This window comes from Callionymus lyra, chromosome 18 (genome assembly GCF_982586985.1).
Source record: "Callionymus lyra chromosome 18, fCalLyr1.hap1.1, whole genome shotgun sequence".
In the NCBI taxonomy this organism is placed as follows: domain Eukaryota; kingdom Metazoa; phylum Chordata; class Actinopteri; order Syngnathiformes; family Callionymidae; genus Callionymus; species Callionymus lyra.
Window position 1 is genome coordinate 4,937,362 of NC_141835.1, and position 24,244 is coordinate 4,961,605.

At 43.7% G+C, this 24,244-nt stretch overlaps 2 protein-coding genes across 3 annotated transcripts in view; one reads left to right on the forward strand and one right to left on the reverse strand.

The window, feature by feature from the left end:
* Positions 1-16,983: 16,983 nt before the first annotated feature.
* On the forward strand, positions 16,984-17,814 carry LOC148060179 (uncharacterized). The gene has a single exon (XM_087780393.1). It carries the CDS (start codon positions 16,984-16,986, stop codon positions 17,812-17,814), a length of 831 nt encoding a protein of 276 aa, XP_087636519.1.
* A 4,436-nt stretch (positions 17,815-22,250) lies between these two features.
* kiaa0586 (KIAA0586 ortholog) overlaps positions 22,251-24,244 on the reverse strand; it is a 30,029-nt gene continuing 28,035 nt past the window's right edge. For both annotated transcript variants that reach the window (XM_087780595.1, XM_087780594.1), the window contains exons 26-27: positions 24,096-24,128; positions 22,251-23,626 (exon numbers count right to left, since the gene is read on the reverse strand). In XM_087780595.1, coding sequence (XP_087636721.1) covers positions 23,466-23,626; positions 24,096-24,128 — 194 coding nt within the window. In that variant the 3' untranslated portion in view covers positions 22,251-23,465. The remainder of the gene's footprint in view (positions 23,627-24,095; positions 24,129-24,244) is intronic.

Genomic DNA, 24,244 nt, shown 5'->3' on the forward strand with positions numbered 1-24,244 from the left:
CTCTCTCTTTTCTTTACGTTTTTTACGTTTTTATTTTTGTTTGTAAACCATGATTCTTTGTTCCATAATTTTGCACACGTGTGGATCGAGTGTAACCTCCCTTTGGCCAGATTTGGCCCAAATCCTTTTTTTTTTCTTCTTTTTTTACCATTTCTCTGATAGTTTATGAATGACGTTTAACTGTGCAGGGTTTTTCGCACTCATGATATCAACAGGTGTTATATTCATCTTGTGTCAATGTTAAATTTTCCAAATTATCCTAAATTTGTTTAAGTTTTTATTACTTAATTACTTGTTTATTTCTGTTAACGTTGTTTACTTTAATTTACTTATCAGTAAATTACTTGTTAACTTTTATATTATTTTGTTTTAATCGTTATCTCTTTATTCCTTTGGTTATTACAAACAACAAACCAGGTTCCTTATGCTAGCAGAACGGACCAAGAGGATTGGATGGCGCATGATAGGTTAAAGTTTTTGGGGGATTGTAGGATATAGGTCAAATATATCATATAATGAATGTAGATAACACTAAATAATAAAATATTGAATCCAACAGAAACAGATGCTTGAATGACATTGGTTACATCCGAAGCACATGGCAACACTGGTAATTGTATGACTTGTCACTGATCATGCTTCACCTGAAGAGCAGGAGAAGATAATAGTGTCAGTGTCAGAATAAGTACTTTTGATTTTAACAAGCTGGTCTTTTGGTATTCTTTGAGGTAGTAGGTGGAACAACGAACGCGCAGGAATAGGAGCAGGATTGCTTCTATTTCAACATCCAAACCCTGGAAACTAGTTTGATTGCACGCAAGCGCACTGATCTGATTCTTTTTTTGATATTTTATACTGATCTTTCCATACATACTTTATCTCCGGCTTCTATCTCCTCTCATGAGTCCGACATCGGCTCCCCCGCTGGACCATAATTCATGTGGGATCTCGTTTAGCTTACTGGATACCAGCGGGGAGTCCGTGCCTTCCCGTCCATGCTGCATATCCAATACAACTTGCTCCAGTCTCTGTGCAGCATTGCAGTTTTCAAGTGTGACTTGATACATCTCCAGCTCCCTGCAACAACACAACTTCACACATCCAATTACTGTTTACCATGCATTATCAGTTTTCTGAACTTTTTTTTTACCATTGGTCCAAGATTTTCAGCCTGTCCTCCTGCAGCTATCAATATTGTATTGTGGGGTGAGGACTCACCAGTCAATGCATACATTTCTTCCATTTTACCATTCAGTTTTACCTCGATTGCTACTCCTTCATGACCAATATACATGTACCCAGTAGCCAGCCATGGGGTACCATCATTGTCGCAAACATCCACCCATTTCTGCCATGCATGTTAATACAAGTCAATATCGTTATTTGATTCTGGAAAACGGAGATAATTATAAGTACAATGTTAAACATCTGGTTTTTTTAAAATATTTTCTCAAACTTTTTATCCAAGGCATCCATTCATTTGCAGCTTCTACAATGGATGAGTCTTCCTGTTGTATAGCCGACCCCACCACACAACAGCCGTTGGCTCCTGCTCGGTACCCTCTCTGAGTAACATTTTTCTTTGTTGATGTCCTACATTTCCACACTTTATAACAGTAACGTTAGGCAATCTTATGTGTGTATGCGGCTCCACAAACAATGACAGCACGCAGAATACCCAGCAAGCCACGTCCTAGAAGGTTAATGGGAATTTTCTCGATTTTTCAAAAATGTGTTTACAAAATCCACACCAGCTTCAACACCTTCGCCGACACCGCACAAATCCTGGTGAAACTTGTTTTTTACAATAATCAATGTGGAAACACTCACTTTTATGTTTAATATATTTTCTGCCGTTTCCGCGCCACTTCTGTCTGGCCACGCCCTTCAATCAGGCCACGTGAGAGGCTGGAGCCTGATTGGCCATCGAGCTTGATTGACACCGTGAATGAAACATTCAATTTTCCTTCCTGTAGACGGAGGCACTCAGCACTGCAGCAGCAGCTGTTCTTGTTTTAAGTAAAAGAACAAGACCATTTATTTAAATTCGGTCGACAGTTAGTATAATTAGTACAAATAAATTATACATCTCCATGACCATGGAGTGGTGTCTTGGCTGAGTCCACGATCCATCTTTCCGTATATCTTTAAAACCTAAACAATATTCCCATTACAGATTATAACTGGGTTACAATTACGTGAATTCAATAAACTTATCTTAACTTAAACACTGGCATCTCTACAAGTCAATATTAATATTCTTTGATTTGAAACAACCATCAGGCCACAGAAATGACTTGAAGGGCCTTAAGTCTGACAGATATTTTTGGATGTTTTCAACTCTTTTGTTTCAGGAATGTTTCACTCTCTGTGAGGGTCCTTGGTCCTGCTCTGAGGCGGACTGACCCGGGTCCCCGCTGTAGGAGGGCAGGCGTCTCTGGCCAGACATGATGGGCGGGGACACCGGGTTGCTGGTGGCGGAGTGGACGGAGTCTCTATCCTTGTTGGGGGACTGTGAAATGGTGTCGGCAGCTGAAGGTGCTGGCAGACATGTGGAGTCTCAAGGCTTCAGTCTGACTGTTGATCCACTGCTGCCTCTGCTGCTCCTCCGTCAGCTTCAGACGCTTTTATCTTCCTGGCTGTGGATCTGGAACCGCTGCCCGAAACCGAGACTCGACGCGGCACGGGCAGTATTGGGAAGCTTCCGTCCATGTGGGGCTGTCTCACAGTCTACTCTGAACTTTCTTATACACATGGTCTGTGTTGCAGGACCAGTTTACTGTCCAGCCACACACAGAGGTACTTATAGTTGTCAACTATCTCCACCTCGTCACCTCTGATGGACACTGCACGTGGCTTTGTCCTGGACCTCCCAAAGTCCGAGACCAGCTCCTTGGTCTTTGAGGTGTTCAGCTGCAAGTGGTTCCTCTCACTCCAGTCCACAAAGTCACATATCAGACTCCTGTACTCGTCCTCGCTGTTGTCCCTGATGCATCCAACAATGGCAGTATCGTCAGCATACTTCTGGACAAGACTCCGCTCAGAGTTGTAGCAAAAGTCTGAAGTATACATGGTGAAGAAGAGAGGGGTCAGTACTGTCCCCTGAGGTGCTCCTGAACTTCACACCACAGTGTCAGGTGTGATGTCCTTCAGCCTGACGCACTGTGGTCGATCAGTGAGCTGCAGCACATGTCACTTGTTCTGTGTTTTATAGTTTAATTTAAACTCATTTCTTAATATTTAACTCATCTTGTGATAGCTGTTATAGATGTTAAAATTCATGGATTCATTTTTCATACCGTTGTCCTCTAGGCGGCTCAGGTCTTCTAGGCCGTGATCTCGATTCTGAGGTCACCAAATTTGGATCATCTGGAGGAGATTCACATTGATACATTAAAATGAGAAAATGTGATGACAATGGTGGAAATGTGTGTGTAAAACTTGATCACTGACTCACCACGAGACCATCCTCTGGTGTCTTGGCTGAGTCCACGATCCATCTTTCCGGTCATCTTTAAAACCCAAACAAGTATATATGTGTAGTATTGTCCGACTCTGATGTTGTAGTATTTACAGACCACATGACGAAGTCGTAACTGCTTTCATTTGTTTTCAAACCAAAATATGTCCAAACATCAGCTTTAAAAGCTGCTGGAGTCACTGTATCCTCTCGTCCTCAGTCATCACCAGAATTTACAGACCACATGACCCTTGACGAAGTTGTAACTGCTTTCATTTGTTTTCAAACAGAAATACGTCCAAATGACATCTTTAAAAGCTGCTGGACTCACTGTATCCTCTTGTCCTCAGCCATGGCCTGGACCTTACGTGAATGTAGGGTTCCTTTATCTGCGGAGGATGTAACGACTGCTGCCACTTAGTGGCCATAAGTTTGATTGAAACACAAAAAAACAAAAACAGGCTTAACATTAGCATGTGAACTGTAAATGAGATGTATTATTGTGTAGTAATATTTAGTGTGTTGATATTTTCATACAGCTCTGACACACAAGGGGCCATAATCTCACTCATCTGAAACAATGACATCCTTGCACGTCAGGAAATCAAGGTGAACGTTCAGCAACTTTGATGTCGAGCCGAGCGTTCAGAGGGGCCACATACAATGACTAGGCCTTGAGGAACTGATACTTACTCGCTGGTCAAGGCGTCCAGGTGCGAGTTCAGCGGTTCACGGGCCGACGCTCGTTTCAGCGAGTCCAGGTTCTCGTCCACGATCTTCTTCTGTCTCTGAAGCTGCCTGAGGTAATGTCGAGCGTCCTCCAGCGAGGACGTCTCGCGAGATCTCGCCGGACCGGATCGTTTCTTCGCGGCTCTGAGGTCATCGTTCGTCTGGTTTATTTTCCCGCCGTGTTGCTGCGCCGACGTGTCCGGGATATTTGCGTACTCAGTATTTTTAGTGCGTAAGTGTGTCTTACTATGCGAAATTTACTTTACTAGTTAGTACGTACACTGTCCTGATGCATACTAACTTCTAGTATACTAAGCACTGTTGTGCGTAAGAGAGAGCTGAGCCAAAAGGCAAAGCTCTCTATTTACGGATCAATCTTTGTACCCACCCTCACCTACGGTCATGAGCTTTGGGTCATGACGGAGAGAACCAGATCTCGGATACATGCAGCTGAAATTAGTTTCCTTCGACGGTCATTAGTTTTCAGTTATTTCTAAAGTAGCATTTTATGATGTACAAAATATTAAGTTTTATCAACGCTCGTAGTTAATTAATTTTCATTTAAGTTCATTTTTTATTCACATTACTACCATCTAGTGGCCTTTTAGTATACCTTGATTAAATCGATTATTCTAAATAATTTAATTGTTGTAGACTAATAATACAGAATATTCCAACTAGAGTACAATTACCGTAAGCAGACATAAAAACAAACATTTACAGAGTGAACAAGAACATTTATTTACATTGATCGACAGCTGTTTGTTTTAAGTGAACACAACATACATACATAACATGCATACATACATAATAACAAGAACAAGACCATTTATTTAAATTCGGTCGACAGTTATTACTAGTTATTACACATGTAGGACCAGGACCAGGAGCAGGAGCAGGACCAGGACCAGGATGAGGACGAGGACCAGCACCACTTGTCCTGGTGCAGCACTACTGCAGCTCCAGCTGCAGATCCTGGTCCTGCTCCTTGTGCTCCTGCTCCCGGAAATGCTGCTCCCGTTGCTGCTGCTCTTCCCCGTCCTGCTGATGCTCTGGTCCAGGACCTGCTGCTCCAGGTCCTGCTGCATCAGACATTATAAATAGCTAATGTTACTTAAACACAACATCAAACATTATGAATAAATATTGTTACTTAAACACAACCTCAAACTAAAAAATCAATTAAATCAATCAGTGAAATCTTATCGCACTGATGACGATACTTTTCAAAGAATGTCAGTATATTTTATTTTTAAATTGATTTAAATGGATTCATCCAACCATCCATAACCTCCTTTAGTGAAGTAGGAAGGGTCTGGGGGGTCTCAGGTCCCTCAACAAGGATTGGGTTGAGAGGAGCATACGCAGTATCTGTACATCTGTATCGGTCAGGTTAGGGTCAGACGAGGGTTCCTGGAGGGCCGTTTGTGAATCAAGAGTCTCTGGCTTCATGGTGGGCGGAGACCAGGCTGAAACACAGGCTCTCATCCTCCCAAATAGGTGGGCTTTAGACGTCTTCTGCTAGACATGGTGGGTACGGGTTGCTCCAATGTGTATTTGAGCGGTGAAATATAGTAGAGTTGTGTAGTCGTGTCATGAAGGAGTGGTGAGGGAGGTGTGCATCATTCCAGTTCCAGGGTCAGGCCTAGGTTGTGCACTCTAAAGCACACACTATTGAGTTTCTGTTCTCCATCATCTAGTAGAGCATATGTATTTGATGTTGGTTTATTTGAACCACGTAAAGACACAATGGGAGAAAAATAATGGTTTACAAAACTTTTTACAAAGTTTTCACATCTTCATCAGTGCAATGACTTCATTTCAGCACCATAAGCTTTTAACGACAACCAGGGGGCTGAACAGTTTGGAGTGTTATAGAAATCACCTCATCCTGGTTGTCATGACAACACCAACAGTGCGATCGGAGGGGCGTCAAACTTGATCACACAAGGAGTTCAAATCCTTTCTTAACCGTGAACTCGATGTATATTCAGCAGCTCGTTGGTTACAGTGAGTCTGATGGTGATATTTTTATATATCATTATTTCTATTAAAAACTCAACAAGAAAATTCCTTCAGCTTCATTTTCATTTGTTTTTGGAAGTATAATCAATACTATCTGGTCCTTATCTTAACTTAAACACACTTGGATCTTTACAAGTCAACATTAATCTTCTTTGATTTGAAACAACCATCAGGCCACAGAAATGACTTGAAGGGCCTCAAGTCTGACGGATGTTTTTGGATGTTTTCAACTCGTTTGTTTCAGGAATCGTTGCTACAGAACAATATTGATGTGATTTGAGGTCAATAGTTAATTTTTAGTTCATGCTGACGATTTCTCAATCAAAACGTCAAAATAAGAGCCTCAAATAAATAACAAGGTGTAAAATATTTGATTCATTTTCTGCCTTTGATGCCATCTTCAGTTGCATACAAAGTTCAACATTCTTTGGTTGGTTTTAAAAGTTAGGAACCAGATTAAATCCTCAGCATTGAGTTAAGTTTGAGTCTCCGGTCCAGTTCAGGGGTCTCTCTCCTTCTTCACCTTCACGTCTCCGGCCAGGATGGTGGCGATCTCGCCCTGCATGAAGGCCCAGGGCACGTTGGAGCCCACCAGTGGACACTTGTCGCCGCTGGGACAGTACACCTCGCCCGACGCTCCCTGAGCCTTGATGCTCTCTCGGGAACAAGGGAAGCAGAACTTGTGACTCGGGGCGGAGGGACACTGGACAAAGTGGGTGTCCTCCAGACGCTCGTGGCAGATGGTGCAGCACAGGGGTCCGCTGTTGGTCACGGGGGAGTCGGGCACGCTCTGTGAGGGTCCTTGGTCCTGCTCTGAGGCGGACTGACCCGGGTCCCCGCTGCGGGAAGGCAGGCGTCTCTGGCCGGACATGAAGGACGGGGACACCGGGCTGCTGCTGGCGTGTCTGGAGGTGGAGGAGTGGACGGAGTCTCTGTCCTTGTTGGGGGACTGTGAAAGGGTGTCGGCAGCTGAAGGTGCTGGCAGACATGTGGAGTCTCAAGGCTTCAGTCTGACTGTTGATCCACTGCTGCCTCTGCTGCTCCTCCGTCAGCTTCAGACGCTTTCCTCTTCCTGGACGTGGATCTGGAACCGCTGCCCGAGACTCGACCCGGCACGGGCAGGGAAGTGGGCAGCATTGGGAAGCTTCCGTCCACGTGGGGCTGTCTCACAGTCTACTCTGAACTGTCTTATACACATGGTCTGTGTTGCAGTACCAGTTAACTGTCCAGCCACACACCGAGGTACTTATAGTTGTCAACTATCTCCACCTCGTCACCTCTGATGGACACTGGACGTGGCTTTGTCCTGGACCTCCCAAAGTCCCAGACCAGCTCCTTGGTCTTTGAGGTGTTCAGCTGCAAGTGGTTCCTCTCACTCCAGTCCACAAAGTCACATATCAGACTCCTGTACTCGTCCTCGCTGTTGTCCCTGATGCATCCAACAATGGCAGTGTCGTCAGCATACTTCTGGACAAGACTCCGCTCAGAGTTGTAGCAAAAGTCTGAAGTATACATGGTGAAGAAGAGAGGGGCCAGTACTGTCCCCTGAGGTGCTCCTGAACTGCACACCACAGTGTCAGGTGTGATGTCCTTCAGCCTGACACACTGTGGTCGATCAGTGAGCTGCAGCACATGTCACTTGTTATGTGTTTTATAGTTTAATTAAAACTTGTTTTTTTAATATTTAACTCATCTTGTGATAGCTGTTATAGATGTTACAATTCATGGATTCATTTTTCATACCGTTGTCCTCTAGGCGGCGATTCTGAGGTCACCAAATCTGGATCATCTGGAGGAGATTCACATTGATGCATTAAAATAAGAACATTTGATGACAACGGTGGAAATGTGTGTGTAAAACTTGATCACTGACTCACCAGGAGACCATCCTCTGGTGTCTTGACTGAGTCCACGATCCATCTTTCTGTATATCTTTAAAACCTAAACAATATTTCGATTACAGATTATAACTGGGTTACAATTACGTGAATTCAATACAACTAAAATTATTTTGTGATGTTAAATCTTGCAGTAAAAAACTAGACTTAAAATACGTTTTAGTCGACTTTTTGTTAAAGTCAGGATAATGGTTTAAAGGCATGCATTTGCTTTAACTATCTGCACAAAATAAAAAAATGTATTACAAAAGTTGATGAAGTTTGTGCTACTTGTGATCATCGTCTTCTTGTGATGCTCCTCACAGCTCAGCCTTAATCCAGCACCTTGGTGTCAGATAAGAAAGTCTTAAATGACTTGAGTCTGGATTTGTTAAATCGAATGGTTTCGTTGGGATAATCAGATTAATTTATACACATGTCTGGGCTATGACAGCATCGATCATTCGACGAGTCTGTTGACAGTATCTAGCAAACGTAGCTTTAAGCTAGTCGCTGGTTTGAAAATTGGAGCGCAGAACATCATAGTTGACAGACAATCCTAGACTGAAAACTTAATTCTGAATCTACATTTTTTTAGGACGGCACTGAATAGATATTAAACAAATTCTGACAAAATAAATTTGTTTAAAAAACATAATATTAAACTCACACGAGTTCCTTTCAGGAGGCCTAGGGATGATAGGCTGTGGTCAGTTTTGGACTGACGCCCCATGCTCCACATAACTGGCACATGAGCTGGCTGGTGAACTGTGGACCACGATCGGAGACCATGTAGGCAGGGACTCCCCAGCGAGTAAAAATCTCGTTCTTGAGGATCTGAGTGACCTTTGGAGTTTTAGCATCTCTAAGGGAAAAAAACTCTTCATTTGGAGTAGTAGTCCACTACGACCATCAGGACCGAGTTCCTGGCCTTGCTTAAAGGAAAAGGCCCCATGAAGTCCACACCGATCATCTCTCCTGGCGCCTTTATGTCTGGGGACTGCAGCAGCCCAGCTGGCTTCACATTAGCATCTTTGTACTGCTGGCAGGTCTGACACGCACACACATGACTTCATACATCCCTCCGTATAGATGGCCACCATGCCACTTCCAGTACCTTTAGGAGGGTTTTCATTCTCCCCAGGTGGCCTCCGAAAGGACTGTCATGGAAGTATGGAAGGAACTCTGGGACCGTTGTTGCGGGCACCACCACCTGATAGTTGTAGCCACTATATTTGGATGGTACGCCACAATACAGGACTTCTTGTTGTATTTGGTAGTGGATGCGTCCCGGTTTAGGTGGCTCAAGAGAATGACAAGCTTCCTGACAGTGTGGGTCTGCGGCCTGAGCTGTCTCTATATGGTTCAATGAACTAGGGAGACTAGCCCAGTAGGAAGTTTGGACTGACAAACAAACCCCACCATCGTCGTCACCGGTGCACGGGAAAGGGCATCAGGGACCACATTACAGCATCCCTTCTTGGAGTGAACCCTGAAAGTGAAAGCTTGGAGCCTCAGTGTCCAGCGGATGAGTCGGGAGTATGTTTTGGGGCATTGAAAGACCCAGGCCAGGGCATTGTTGTCCGCAAAGACATCAAAGTTTTCTCCTTCCAAATAGTGCCTCCATTTCTCCACTGCCCAGACCACAGCAAGACATTCCTTTTCAGAGGTGGAGTATCTCAACTCAGGACCTTGAAGAGCTCTGGAAGCAAAGGCAATGGCTCAATACCGACTCCATCAGCCGCTGGAAGGTGGCTCCGGCATTCCTCAGTCCGAATGGCATTACTTTAAATTGGAATAACCCCATGTGGGTTATCAGGGCTGTCTTGCGTTTACTTCCTTCATCCATCACTACTTGCCAATAGCCACTTTTTAAGTCCAATGAACTGAGGTATCTGGCTCCCTGCAACGACTCCAAAACTTCGTGGACCAATGGCATGGGATAGGCGTCATGGTGGGCCTTGGCATTGACACCGCGGTAGTCTACACAGAAACGTGGGGTGTTGTCCGGACTTGGGACTAAAACCACTGGAGAGGCCGAGGCTGACATTGATGGTTCTATAACTCCTTCTGCCAACATCTGTTTTAATTCTTCCTCTATTACTACTTGCTTTTGAGGCGACACTCGATAGGCTCTCTTCCTCACTGGCCCCTCATCGATGGTCAGGACTTCTGCAGCAGTGGCCTGACTACCTCAGGTTGGGAATTCATATACAGTGTATCGGTCTTCATTTCTGGGAGAGGTTTCCTCTCAGCCATGTACAAGTGAATTGCTGCCCCGGTTGGTTGCCAGTGCAGTGATTCCCTTTCCTTTAAGATAAATTTATATTCTTTTCCCCCCGGTAGGCTGTACTTCTGCAGGTGGGGCTTTAAAACAATCTGACTTGCGCACATAAAATCAATGCTGAGGATTAATGGCATGTAGAGCTGGTCATCGTCGAGCACATGGATGGCCACGGCAACTCTAGTATCCTGCAGGTTCAACATCAGGATGGCTTTGCCCAACACCTTGCCTCCTTGACCATTAGCCATAACGAATCGGAGTATTTCACTGTGACCCAAACACTCTTCTGCACCTTTAATACACTTCCACAAAGAACTACTCATCAATGAGTGAGTGCTACCTGAATCTAGGACTGCATCCCCCTTAGCGCCCCTAATATGGACAGGAACAACTGATGAAGAGGGCCGCCCTGAAACCGCCCCTACTTCAGCCCCAGCGCCTCTAGATTGGCCTGGTTCTGGCCTTCTGACCGATCTTTTAGGTGCACTCAAGGAACCTGCTTGTTGAACTCGATTCCAGTAGTCCTTTGAATTACTCCAAGTGAGTGAGCCAACTTTAACCACTTGTTCTACTGTGGAGACTTTCCCACGCAAACCGCTAGCCAACTTTGGGTTACAGGCATTTAGGATCCTGCGCACAATCTCCTCTTCTGGCATCGCCAGTCTCCATTTTAGACAAAGTGCTCGATGGTCGTACGCAAAGTCTCTGAGACTTAAAAGGAATTTGGATATTTGAGCGCAGCTGTTCCTCAATCTCTGCCTGGTAGTTGGTGGGAAACTCCATCCGGATAGGTGTCTTAGATGCCGGGGTTGTGGCAGTAGAGAAAGTGGAGGCTGGAGCCACAACATCTAGGGAAGCTCTCAGACCCTCCTCACAGCCTAGAGCACTGTCCACTATTTCCCTCAGGTGGTTTTCCATTGCATCACATCTTTCATGCATACAATGTCATACAAAATAATCCCCGCAGTTTAACAGGTGTACAAAACAACTTAAAATGACTCTCTTTTTTTTTCATCTAAATCGCTACACCAGAATGATATCCTCGTTCCCCATACGGGCCACCACTATGTAACGGACCTTCTCAAATAACTCCTAGAGAGATCGTCACAAACGCATTTTTCATGGGGCGGAGCTCTGGTGCGGACTTAGGGACGCTCCAGAGTGACAGCGTTAATTTAAATGAAACCGACCACACATGAAGTCGATATTGAAAGAAATCAAAATATCTTTACTTATTAACTTAATCTGAAAATTTAACAAAAAGCGCTCCTTAACGGAGGGATTACACAAACAGGAAACAAAACAATTCAAACAACCGCGGTGACCCCACAGTCAAAACCCCCTCATATTTGCCATAATGTATATATATACTGTATATCTTGTGACAACATGGTATGTTTCCATAACACGTTATTTTCTTGAACTAAACAGAAGCTTCCTGATGACATCACTCCCTTCTCCGCGTTCTTGACGGACAGCTTTGGCAGGAGACACAGTTATCTTCGAGTCTCTCTGACGGAGAAATGTAACCTGCGCTGTAAGTTTACTTCAATAATAGCATTTGTGTCCAAATACATACGTTTACATTGAAATATTCATCCTACCATTTGTTACCAACCTGCGTTCCTCATTATGCAGGCGGATGATGCGTGATTGGGGGCGTGTCTAGGTGTGCATGCTCTATGTGTGTGTTCTTTGTTGTGTTGATGAGGAGGCGAGCAGTGAAGCCGCATATGCACGTTTGTCCGGAGAAATACCGTTGGAAATAAAAACCATTGAAGCCAGTAAAGTTGTTGTTCCTGTGGAGACTCTCCGTGACCATCTTCAGCTTGACTATACGGACATTAAGTTACCACCGACGAACGAGCCAGCTAAGTTGATAACTTAGTTTCGGAAAACAGCGGGTCTTAACTACGGTAAAGACGCCAGAAGGCTGGAAAGGTAACACTGGGGGCTCGTCCGGGATAGTTTTGTACATGAAGACCGGAGTTTCACCGAGAGAAAAGAGGAAAAACAAACTTTTAAGCGGATATAGTGACAAGATGGCGGCCCGCGGTGACGACGCGAATCAAATCACTGGAGCGACATATTTCAAAATAAGGACACCAGTAAGCAATAACCCTTTTCTATCGGATATAAAACATGTTGAAGTTGAAGACGACGGGGATTATATGAATGACGGACATTTTCCTCTATTAGCGTTAAACCCGGTTCGAGCTCAATTTGATAGAAGGCTAACAAGTGATGAGCCGACATGTTACACTCCAGCCACACCGCATCAGGGAGCCATGTCGCTCAGTCCTCCAACTTTTGCATCCACCAACCCTTTCTAAACGGAATATTCTGCAGCAAGGAGTGTGTTTCCGAGCCCTGCCCAGCTAGAATATGATGGTTACAATTACATTTCTTCCCTGAATTCCATTGAAAATGACTTTGAACGGACTGTGATTACTGACAATTACCTACCTACAGTCACATACATTCCCACAACGTGCCATCGTTCCCCAGCTGGATATCCAACCCGCCCAACAACAGTTCATCCTTATTACCGGAACATGCCTCATTCAACACCCATGGGCGATGGCCAACTGTACAGTGGAGGCCAGCAAGAGTCGAGACGGGTCCACTCCACACCATGCCGCCGTTACGCACGGAGGGTAGTAAACTGGGACGCCACAGACAGCAGCGATGATGAGCAACGTGGAACGAGAGAGAGAATTCCCACGCTGCGATCAGGTCAGTTCGACGGTTCGGGTTCATGGAAAGACTTCCTTTACCAGTTTGAAAGCTGTGCAAGTGCTAACCACTGGAATGAGAAGACCATGGCCGTCCAAATGCGATACAGTCTGACTGGTGCAGCTGGTGCCATCGTCCATAAGAACCCCAGATCTGCCAATTAGAGCTTTAAGCGCATGGTGGAGGAGGTGGAGGCCGCCTATGGACCATGCTCGGAACATGCGGCCGCCATTGGCATTGAATTGAGGCAAAGAGTCCGTAAGCCAGGTGAACCTCTACACGCACTCAGGGACGACATTTACGAGAAGGTCTCCATTGTTTATGCTGACCGGACTGATGCAGAGCAAGACTGTATCCGTGTTGAGATCTTCACCAACGCCCTGGCGGATGCTGAGGTAGTGCAGAGGCTATTAGAAGACCGACCCCGCACCCTGGCGAGAGCTTATGAAATATTACACAAGTATGAAGCCACCAGGAGAGCTGCCAGGGCCGTCACACAAATGATGCATCAAGGGGGCCGTGGCTCTGTGGCACCAGCGACCAGAACTGCGATGCTACGGGAACCGGCGTGCTTGGTGATGAATGAGGAGCCTGAGAGGCCACCAAGGATACTCCCTGAAACACTGCAGAGGGCACCAAAAACTTCCATACCATGGCAGGCTAACAGAAGCAGGTACAAAAAGACAAGCAGGGGAGAAGTGGTATGTCACAACTGCTCTGGAGTGGGACACATTCAGAAGAACTGCTCCTCCCCTCGCCAACAACCATGGCGTCCCACTAATGATGGCCTCAACTCCGCACTTGATCCAACCACAGTCATCTTTGTGACAAAGAGTGAAGATGGCGAGATGTGTGTCGGAATATGGATACATGGAGAAGAACTGTAGGCACTGTTGGACTCTGGAGCACGTAGAAGCGTGTTGCCTCTACATCATTTTAACTCCATTCCCTTAGACTTTAGACCCTCACTCCAGCCATCTGAGGCACAAGTTTTACAAGGTATCGGACCAGCTGGGCTACCCGTCCTGGGGGAAGTTATCATCCCTGTGCAGACTGGAAGCACAGTTACCCAGGTGAACTTTATCGTGGTCGATACGGTTCAAAGTACTGAAGTCATCCTGGGTCACCCTTTCTTGCAGCAAGCACAGGCTCTCCTCGACTATGGCCGCCAAGAGATAACCCTCTTCGGTGAGACAGTTCCCCGCTATGGGTTTAGTCAACAAACCAAGTCTCATCTTGTCAGGGTGGCACGCACGACTGTGTTGGAACCAGGACGTGAGTACGTTGTCCCTGGCGCTTCCCGTTTGGGCCATGCTATTGGTAGAGACATGATGTTAAGTCCCACCCAGGGTTTCATTGAGAAGCACCATGTTCTGGTGGCCCGGGTCGTCGTGAAGCAGCAGCAGTCCACCAGCGTCCCCATTCGCGTTTTCAATGCAAGTGCCACACCTGTAACTTTGAAGAGAGGGGCCGTTGCGGGGGTCCTCCAGTCTGCACAAGTGTTGAGCGCCGGGGAGTCTCTCTTTCCAGAGGCTCAAACAGATTTTGCTCTCAGCAACCCCGATAATGTCCTTGTACCGAGTCACCTGCAAGCCCTATATGTTGAGAGTTGCCCTAACCTGTCCCAAAGTGATCTGGCAGCCTTGCTGAAGTCTCACAGTGATGTGTTCTCTTCCAGCCTCACTGATCTCGGCCGTACTAGCATTGTCCAGTACGACATTCTGACAATTCCTGGACCACCTGTAAAACAACCACCACGCAGAATGGCCATGGACAAACAAATATCATCGGACCAGCAGTTACAACCAAGCCTGGATGCTGGTGTGGCCCGGCCCAGTAACAGCAGCTGGGCAGCACCGGTTGTGATGGTCAGAAAGAAAGACCAAACTCATCGGCTCTGTGTGGATTACAGACCCCTGAATGAACAAACTATTAAGGATGCCTACCCTTTGCCCCGCATCCAAGACACTCTAGACACACTATCTTCTGCCAAGTTTTTCAGCACTCTAGATCTGACGTCAGGGTACTGGCAAGTACAAATGACCCCCAGGGCCCGCAAAGCTGCTGCATTCTGTACATGAAAGGGACTCTTCGAGTGGAATGTGATGCCATTTGGACTGTGCAATGCGCCTGCCACGTTTCAGAGACTTATGGACCGTGTCTTAGTTGGACTACAATGGAAGACCTGCCTTGTCTACCTCGATGACATAATTGTTCTGGGACGGGACAGTGCTCAAATGCTGGAGCGGTTAGGCCAGGTGTTTGCTAGGTTGCGGGAAGCAAACTTAAAGCTAAAACCTTCCAAATGTTCCGGGAGCAAGTTGTCTACTTGGGTCACGTGGTCTCTGCTAAGGGAGTAGCTACTGACCCCCAGAAGATCGAACAAGTGAAGGACTGGCCTGTACCCAGGAATGTCCATGAAGTCCGGCAGTTTGTTGGTCTGGCCTCCACGAACTCACCAAAAAGTATGCTCACTACAGATGGACAGAAGAATGTCAGGAGGCATTTGAGGAACTCAAGCAGCGACTGACCTCGGCTCCTATTCTAGGCTATCCGCTTGATGAAGGTGAGATGTTCGTTGACACTGATGCCAGTGACTGAGATGGTTGACCAGGTTAAGGGAGCCGGAAGGTCAGCTAGCTCGTTGGTTGGAAAAGCTCGCTGAATACAACTTCTGTGTGGTCCACCGGCCGGGGAAAAACCACCAAAATGCAGATGCACTTTCAAGGAAACCGTGTCGGAGCTCATGTCCATGTACCATACCAGACCCTACCATCAACACTGTCCAGTACCATCATAAAGAGGTACAGTGCAACCTAACTAGTGACATAGAGAAGTCGGTTGCTATTGCATGTACCACAGAGCAACCGCCAGTGGGGGTAGTGGAGCCTTAAGGCTGGGTTGGCAGCAGGGTTGCAGAACTGGGGCCAGTGATAGTGGGGGTAGAGCACAGTGGAGTGAGCAGCTGCAGGGGGGTTGACACTCACCCAACCATTCACAAAGTTAGTGGGACAGCTCAAAGTGAATTGTTCAGAGGTTGGACCTGCGAGCAGCTCAACACAGCTCAGAAGTCAGATCCAGATATAGCACCAGTGTTGGAGTGGATAGACGAAGGAAGTGTTAGGCCGCCTTGGGCTAACATAGCAGCCTGCAGCCCCGCTACAAAAGCTTACTGGGCGCAATGGAAAAGGTTGTATAAGAGGGATGGAGTACTTTTGAGGAAGTTTTATTGCACCGAAGGGAAGGTTCAATATTCGCAGATCTTGCTGCCCCATGCTTGCCGAAAACCAGTGATGGAGCAGATGCATGAAGGACCTGTGGGTGGCCACTTTGGAGCAGAGAGAACACTAGCATGCCTTAAAACCAGATATTATTGGTACAACATGAGGGATGATGTTATATTGTGGTTCCGCACCTGCACCAGTTGCGTTGCAAAGTCCCGGGCCAAGAAAACCCCTCATGCCGCTATGGGCACAGTACGAGTCAGTGCACCTATGGAGAGAATTGCAGTCGACTTGATGGGGCCTTTGAATGAGACGGAGAGACACAACAGATACATACTGGTAGTGCAGGACTATTTCAGTAAGTGGGTGGAAGCTTATCCAGTCCCCAACGAACAAGCAACAACGGTGGCCGAGAAGATTGCCTCTGAGTGGGTATGCAGATACGGAGCTCCATACTCTCTTCACAGTGACCAGGGCACCAACTTCGAATCAGCTGTCTTCCAAGGAATTTGCGAGATGTTGGGGATCGAAAAGACACGGACTACCTCCTTCCATCCTCAGTCGGACGGTCAAGTGGAACGCTTTAATGCCACCCTACAGAAGATCCTAGCCACCACAGCAGAACGATGTCACTGGGATTGGGACATAATGATTCCATATGCAGTTATGGCCTACCGTTTAACCAAGCACAGCTCCACCAATCTTACCCCAAACATGATGGTCTTTGGCCGGGAGATAACTGAACCCATTGACCTCGTCGTAGGCCTGCCACCTGACAGGGTGGACAATACTCCTGCAGAATATGTCCAACAGCTCAGGGAACGGTTCGAGGTCTCACACCAGCTAGCCCGGGAGTCATTAGGAAAAGCATCTGAGCGTGCCAAGAGACAGTATGACAAAAATATTTGTCAAGTCCAGTACCAGGTTGGCGACACAGTTTGGTACCTGATTAAAGGGACCAAAAGAGTGAAGAACAAAGTCCGGAAGTTCCTACCCTTTTACGAGGGCCCTTACTTTGTCGTAGGTCAACTGGACGACCTAATCTATCGGATCAAGAAGAGCTCCAGGTCCAAAACCAAAGTGGTTCATCACGACAAGCTCAAGCACTACTACCCTAGAACTCCACTCAACAACAGCTGGGTGTTCCAGGACATCAACATGCAGACACAAGAGAGGACGCCATCAGCCGCTGTAGACGAGGATGCTTCGGACGATGACATCGGTCCCCTCGACTTGTGGGACGCCTCATCTGATGCTGAGCATCCTGCTGCAGAGAGCTCAGGTGTCTCTCCACCTTTTCCATCCAGCGAGGACCAGGCTCAGGAGAGCCCTGACCAGTCTCAACGGGGGGAGGCCGACGACGAGCATCAGGGAGAGAGACTAGCCGGCCGCCCATTGGTGCGTGCTGCACCCCTTCCTCGGCGACCACCAAGGGTGCGCAGAGCGCCAGACATGTTTGGTGACTGGCTGAATCACTGAACGCGGGGTGATGATCACCTGAGATAGGGTGTAGGCGGATCGCTGCCCAACTCAGGTCGAAGGGAAAAAAAAACACTGTTACATTGTTTACAATCGTTGTTTGCTAAAATGTGTATTAATATTGTTATCTTTATCACAGTTTTATGATGATAAGAGTAAGGAGAATGTTTCGTTCTGATATTGTAAAAAAGAAAAAAGAGCTTAAAGGTTTACTAAATTACCTTTTGTGTAGTAATTGAGGATTTCAGGGCATGTACGCGTTTGATACGAATATTTTGATACCCAAAGCTAAATACCTTGTGCCTTATATTGACAGGAATGTTAAAAAGTGAAATTGAGCAACTGTTACCTATTTCCAGAGTAATGCACATATTTGTTATGGACACTTTGTTGCATTTACATGTGAATGGTGCGGGTTTTTGTCATTTCGGTTGCACACTAGATGTCGATCATTCTCATAACAGGTTTTCTCCCGCTTAGAATAGCCCACTGAGGGACCCTAGGGGTTGGGATGAGTATTGTGGGAATGTTTGCAAGTGTGATGTCACATGTCCTGTCTATAATGTGTATTATGTCCTGGAGTGATATTAAGAGTTAATTATCATCCAGAGTGGGGGTAGTGTTACCAACCTGCGTTCCTCATTATGCAGGCGGAAGGATGCGTGGTTGGGGGCGTGTCTAGGTGTGCATGCTCTGTGTGCGTGTTCTTTGTTGTGTTGATGAGGAGGCGAGCAGTGAAGCCGCATATGCACGTTTGTCCGGAGAAATACCGTTGGAAATAAAAAACATTGAAGCCAGTAAAGTTGTTGTTCCTGTGGAGACTCTCCGTGACCATCTTCAGCTTAACTATACAGACATTAAGTTACCACCGACGAACGAGCAGCTAAGTTGATAACTTAGTTTCGGAAACCAGCGGGTCTTAACTACGGTAAAGACGCCAAGTATATGTGTAGTTTTGTCCAGTACTTGACTCTGGTGTTGTGATAGTGTAGTAACAAGTATATATATGTAGTTTTGTCCAGTACTTGACTCTGTTGTTGTGATAGTGTAGTAACAAGTATATATGTGTAGTATTGTCCAGTACTTGACTCTGGTGTTGTGATAGTGTAGTAACAAGTATATATGTGTAGTATTGTCCAGTACTTGACTCTGGTGTTGTGATAGTGTAGTAACAAGTATATATGTGTAGTTTTGTTCAGTACTTGACTCTGTTGTTTTGATAGTGTAGTAACAAGTATATATGTGTAGTATTGTCCAGTACTTGACTCTGGTGTTGTGATAGTGTAGTAAAAGGTATATATGTGTAGTATTGTCCAGTACTTGACTCTGGTGTTGTGATAGTGGAGTAACAAGGATATATGTGTAGTTTTGTCCAGTACTTGACTCTGTTGTTTTGATAGTGTAGTAACAAGTATATATGTGTAGTATTGTCCAGTACTTGACTCTGTTGTTTTGATAGTGTAGTAACAAGTATATATGTGTAGTATTGTCCAGTACTTGACTCTGGTGTTGTGATAGTGTAGTAACAAGGATATATGTGTAGTTTTGTTCAGTACTTGACTCTGTTGTTTTGATAGTGTAGTAACAAGTATATATGTGTAGTATTGTCCAGTACTTGACTCTGTTGTTTTGATAGTGTAGTAACAAGTATATATGTGTAGTATTGTCCAGTACTTGACTCTGGTGTTGTGATAGTGTAGTAACAAGGATATATGTGTAGTTTTGTTCAGTACTTGACTCTGTTGTTTTGATAGTGTAGTAACAAGTATATATGTGTAGTATTGTCCAGTACTTGACTCTGTTGTTTTGATAGTGTAGTAACAAGTATATATGTGTAGTATTGTCCAGTACTTGACTCTGGTGTTGTGATAGTGTAGTAACAAGGATATATGTGTAGTTTTGTTCAGTACTTGACTCTGTTGTTTTGATAGTGTAGTAACAAGTATATATGTGTAGTATTGTCCAGTACTTGACTCTGGTGTTGTGATAGTGTAGTAACAAGTATATATGTGTAGTATTGTCCAGTACTTGACTCTGGTGTTGTGATAGTGTAGTAACAAGGATATATGTGTAGTTTTGTTCAGTACTTGACTCTGTTGTTTTGATAGTGTAGTAACAAGTATATATGTGTAGTATTGTCCAGTACTTGACTCTGGTGTTGTGATAGTGTAGTAAAAGGTATATATGTGTAGTATTGTCCAGTACTTGACTCTGGTGTTGTGATAGTGGAGTAACAAGGATATATGTGTAGTTTTGTCCAGTACTTGACTCTGTTGTTTTGATAGTGTAGTAACAAGTATATATGTGTAGTATTGTCCAGTACTTGACTCTGTTGTTTTGATAGTGTAGTAACAAGTATATATGTGTAGTATTGTCCAGTACTTGACTCTGGTGTTGTGATAGTGTAGTAACAAGGATATATGTGTAGTTTTGTTCAGTACTTGACTCTGTTGTTTTGATAGTGTAGTAACAAGTATATATGTGTAGTATTGTCCAGTACTTGACTCTGTTGTTTTGATAGTGTAGTAACAAGTATATATGTGTAGTATTGTCCAGTACTTGACTCTGGTGTTGTGATAGTGTAGTAACAAGTATATATGTGTAGTATTGTCCAGTACTTGACTCTGTTGTTTTGATAGTGTAGTAACAAGTATATATGTGTAGTATTGTCCAGTACTTGACTCTGGTGTTGTGATAGTGTAGTAACAAGTATATATGTGTAGTATTGTCCAGTACTTGACTCTGTTGTTTTGATAGTGTAGTAACAAGTATATATGTGTAGTATTGTCCAGTACTTGACTCTGGTGTTGTGATAGTGTAGTAACAAGTATATATGTGTAGTATTGTCCAGTACTTGACTCTGTTGTTTTGATAGTGTAGTAACAAGTATATATGTGTAGTATTGTCCAGTACTTGACTCTGGTGTTGTGATAGTGTAGTAACAAGTATATATGTGTAGTATTGTCCAGTACTTGACTCTGTTGTTTTGATAGTGTAGTAACAAGTATATATGTGTAGTATTGTCCAGTACTTGACTCTGGTGTTGTGATAGTGTAGTAACAAGTATATATGTGTAGTATTGTCCAGTACTTGACTCTGTTGTTTTGATAGTGTAGTAACAAGTATATATGTGTAGTATTGTCCAGTACTTGACTCTGGTGTTGTGATAGTGTAGTAACAAGTATATATGTGTAGTATTGTCCAGTACTTGACTCGGGTCAAATAAATCCCTACAACAGATACAGGGAGATCCATCCAGACTGGAAAATTCCTCCAGATGACAGCCTTATACCCTCAGACTACTGGAAATATGTTATGATGAAGTTCAAAAAAGACTTTGCAGAAGAATATAAATCCAAAACTGCTGAAATTCCTGAAACTTGTAAAGATATTACACCCGAACAGGCAAAAGATAGTCTCGATCAGTCCTTTAACGTTCGCTCACTACAGTCATAGTATTTAATGAAATAAATGTTTTACTTTTAATGGTCAAATAATGGATTTAAAGCGCAGTGATTACTCTGGCGACCTCTTCTGGTTAAAAAAAGGATTTCTTGTTATAGTGTAGAATCAAAGGCTGCCAGTGTTGTCTGTCCTTTCTTTTTAAGTTTTGTTTACACATTTTAGTGTACTGTACATAATAATAATAATAATAATAATCTCTATTTATATAGCGCCTTTCTAGACCAGGGTCACAAACATGATAATTCAAAGAGTGTGAATTGGTGTGTACTGCACTGTAAATTATATACTTAAACAATGATGTACTTATTTGGTCATGTAGCTATTTAGCAACTTTACTTAATCACTTTGGTTCAAATTATTTTGCTCATTTTCTTTGTGTTCATACCAAAAAGAAACAAGTGTCATTAAACATTATTGCAATTCATGTTTTTACAAGCAGCTATAAAAACGCAATTCATAGTAGAACATTAAAATAAAGTTTACTAGTGATTGCAAATTTGTTGAAATGCTTTTGTGACATTATAAAGAATGGCATGTGCAGTAAAAACCATGTTGTGTTTATTTGGTTTTGCAGATGTGTGAAGTACCATTACACATCATTTCGTAAATATCTTTATTGGTTTAGATATATTCAAACTGAACATGTTTATTATTGGTAATACAACTCTTATTGTAGGTATACTTGATCATAATGTATTTCTTATTTATTGAAGTGTCATCATTGCACACGATTTATTTTAAATGTATATATATATATATTTTATTTTTGGTATAAAATATATCCGTTCACATTGGTATATTCAATGACTTTAAAACATTTACATCCAGGGTATTTTAACCTTGCAACAGTACAAATAAATGAACCCAATTCAACGGAAATATATTTTGATTCTAAAAACCTTTCAATTAATCATTTTATGTTCTTTTAAATTGGTCCGGAAATGTAATTCTTAATTTATTAAAATATATATAATATATAATATTAGATTCATTACCTCTTTTTGTCTACAAATCTTAATTCTATAGCCAATGTGATTATTTCTTGTCTAAAGCTGCATTTGAACAGTTTTCATGAGTCAGCGCTATATTAAATAACTGTTAATCAATGGTGATATTAGTAAGAATTCTACTATCTATTTATCTATCTAATGTATTTAGAATAATTGTTGTAGTTATACTAAAAGGCCACTAGATGGTAGTAATGTGTATAAAAATGAACTTAAATGAAAATGAATTAACTACGAGCGTTGATCAAACTTAATATTTTGTACATCATCAAATGCTACTTTAGAAATAACTGAATACTAATGAAGCTAATTATTTGATCCATTATTATCAAACAAATGACTTGTTTGTGTTGCACAGTTAGTCAAAGATTTTATTTAGATTAAATTATTCTCTTTCCAAACATGCATCTATTATCGTTTAATAATAGCGATGTTAATAAAATACTAATGAAGTAAACAAAGGTCGGATCTTCGTCACGTGTTTAATTCATTACAGCACGTAAATATGTATTAAATCATTGTTGGATTACTTTGACTCTCCAGTTTCAAAACGCGTTCTAGGAAATCCCGCGCATGCGCAGCCTCGATCCTGTACTGACAATATTTCAGCTTCTTTCATATTTTAAACGGCGCCACACTGCCCCCTGCTGACCTTTACCGGAACTAACCCAGAAATACCACGTGTTTCACTTATAAACTGAATAATAAAATACGACGTTCACAGCTGAGATAAAAAAAACATGGAACTGGAAAATAAGACTTTAAAAGTCGTATGTAAAGGTTTCTTATCTTATAATATCTTTCATTTTGACCCACATAGAGGAACTCTGCCTGTGTTTTTTCAAAATAAAAGCAGTCTTGTCAGAACGATACACGTCATTTTTGAACATTTTATCAGTAAAATAAACACTTATTTTCACGCTATGATCCAGTCCCAGCACAGCCCTTCCATGACGTCACTCCTCCTCTCGTCTTCCACTCCTGATGCGTTGGAGGAGTTCATTCATTTGTCTATAAGATTGACCATCGTCTTGGGGAGAGAGCGGTGGAGTGTAAGGCGGCTCCTACCCCGACTACGAGCCAGTTAGCAGACCAGTTACTAGTCTTATGGTAGCTGACTCTGAGACTGTTGAGTCTATGCAATTAGGCAGGACTAGGTTGACCCAGTTGTCCCGGACCTCAGGGCTCAGGTGCAGGTCGGGGAAGAGGTCCGCTGGGTCCATGTATTGGTGGAGTAAAGTTTTTTCCGGAGCCGAGCTCGTTCTTTTGTTCCACTGGTCCAGTGATCTCCCAGCGAACCTCGCAGAGCGTCTCCCCAGTTATGTTCTCTGTCCCTGTTTCTATAGAGTCAGATTCACAAGAAGCACAAAGAGAGAAGATCTTAAAGTACCTGGTGAGGTAAAGATGTGTCTCTGACTCGCAGGAGCTGCAGACACTCCCTGGATGTGGTGACTCTGTGGAGACAGAACATCAGATCCAGACTGAGGCTGGAGTTCTGCTTCCACAGAGTCACCAGCAACACCCAGATGCTTTTAGAAAATGGGGAGAAAAGGGTCAAATTTGCACAATGTCAAAAAACATTCGACACTTTGCACACTGGCTTGACTGAAGTATTGCACTTGTCACTTTATTTGTAAATATTGTAAAAAAAACAATTGTAATAAAGTATTTTTAAAAGTCAAAAGTCTTCTTCTTCTCCTTCTTCTCCTTCTTCTTCTTCTCTGAACTGATCTGCTGGAAACATGTCATTCAAGTCAAGAATCTAAAGATGTTTCCAGACTTTATCGTGAATCAAACTTTGTTTCTCACCTGCTGAGCTTCTGAGCTGCTTCACAGGACGACCTGCAGACGTGTAGAACGGATGAACACGTGTCATGATTGCGTGTTTGTGTGCGTCTTACGTGTGCGTCTTACATGCGTGTCTTACGTGTGTGTCTTACGTGTGCGTCTTACATGCG

Excerpts from the sequence above, each read along its gene's own strand:
- LOC148060179 (XM_087780393.1), top strand. The coding sequence starts at position 16,984 with ATGATTCCATATGCAGTTATGGCCTACCGTTTAACCAAGCACAGCTCC.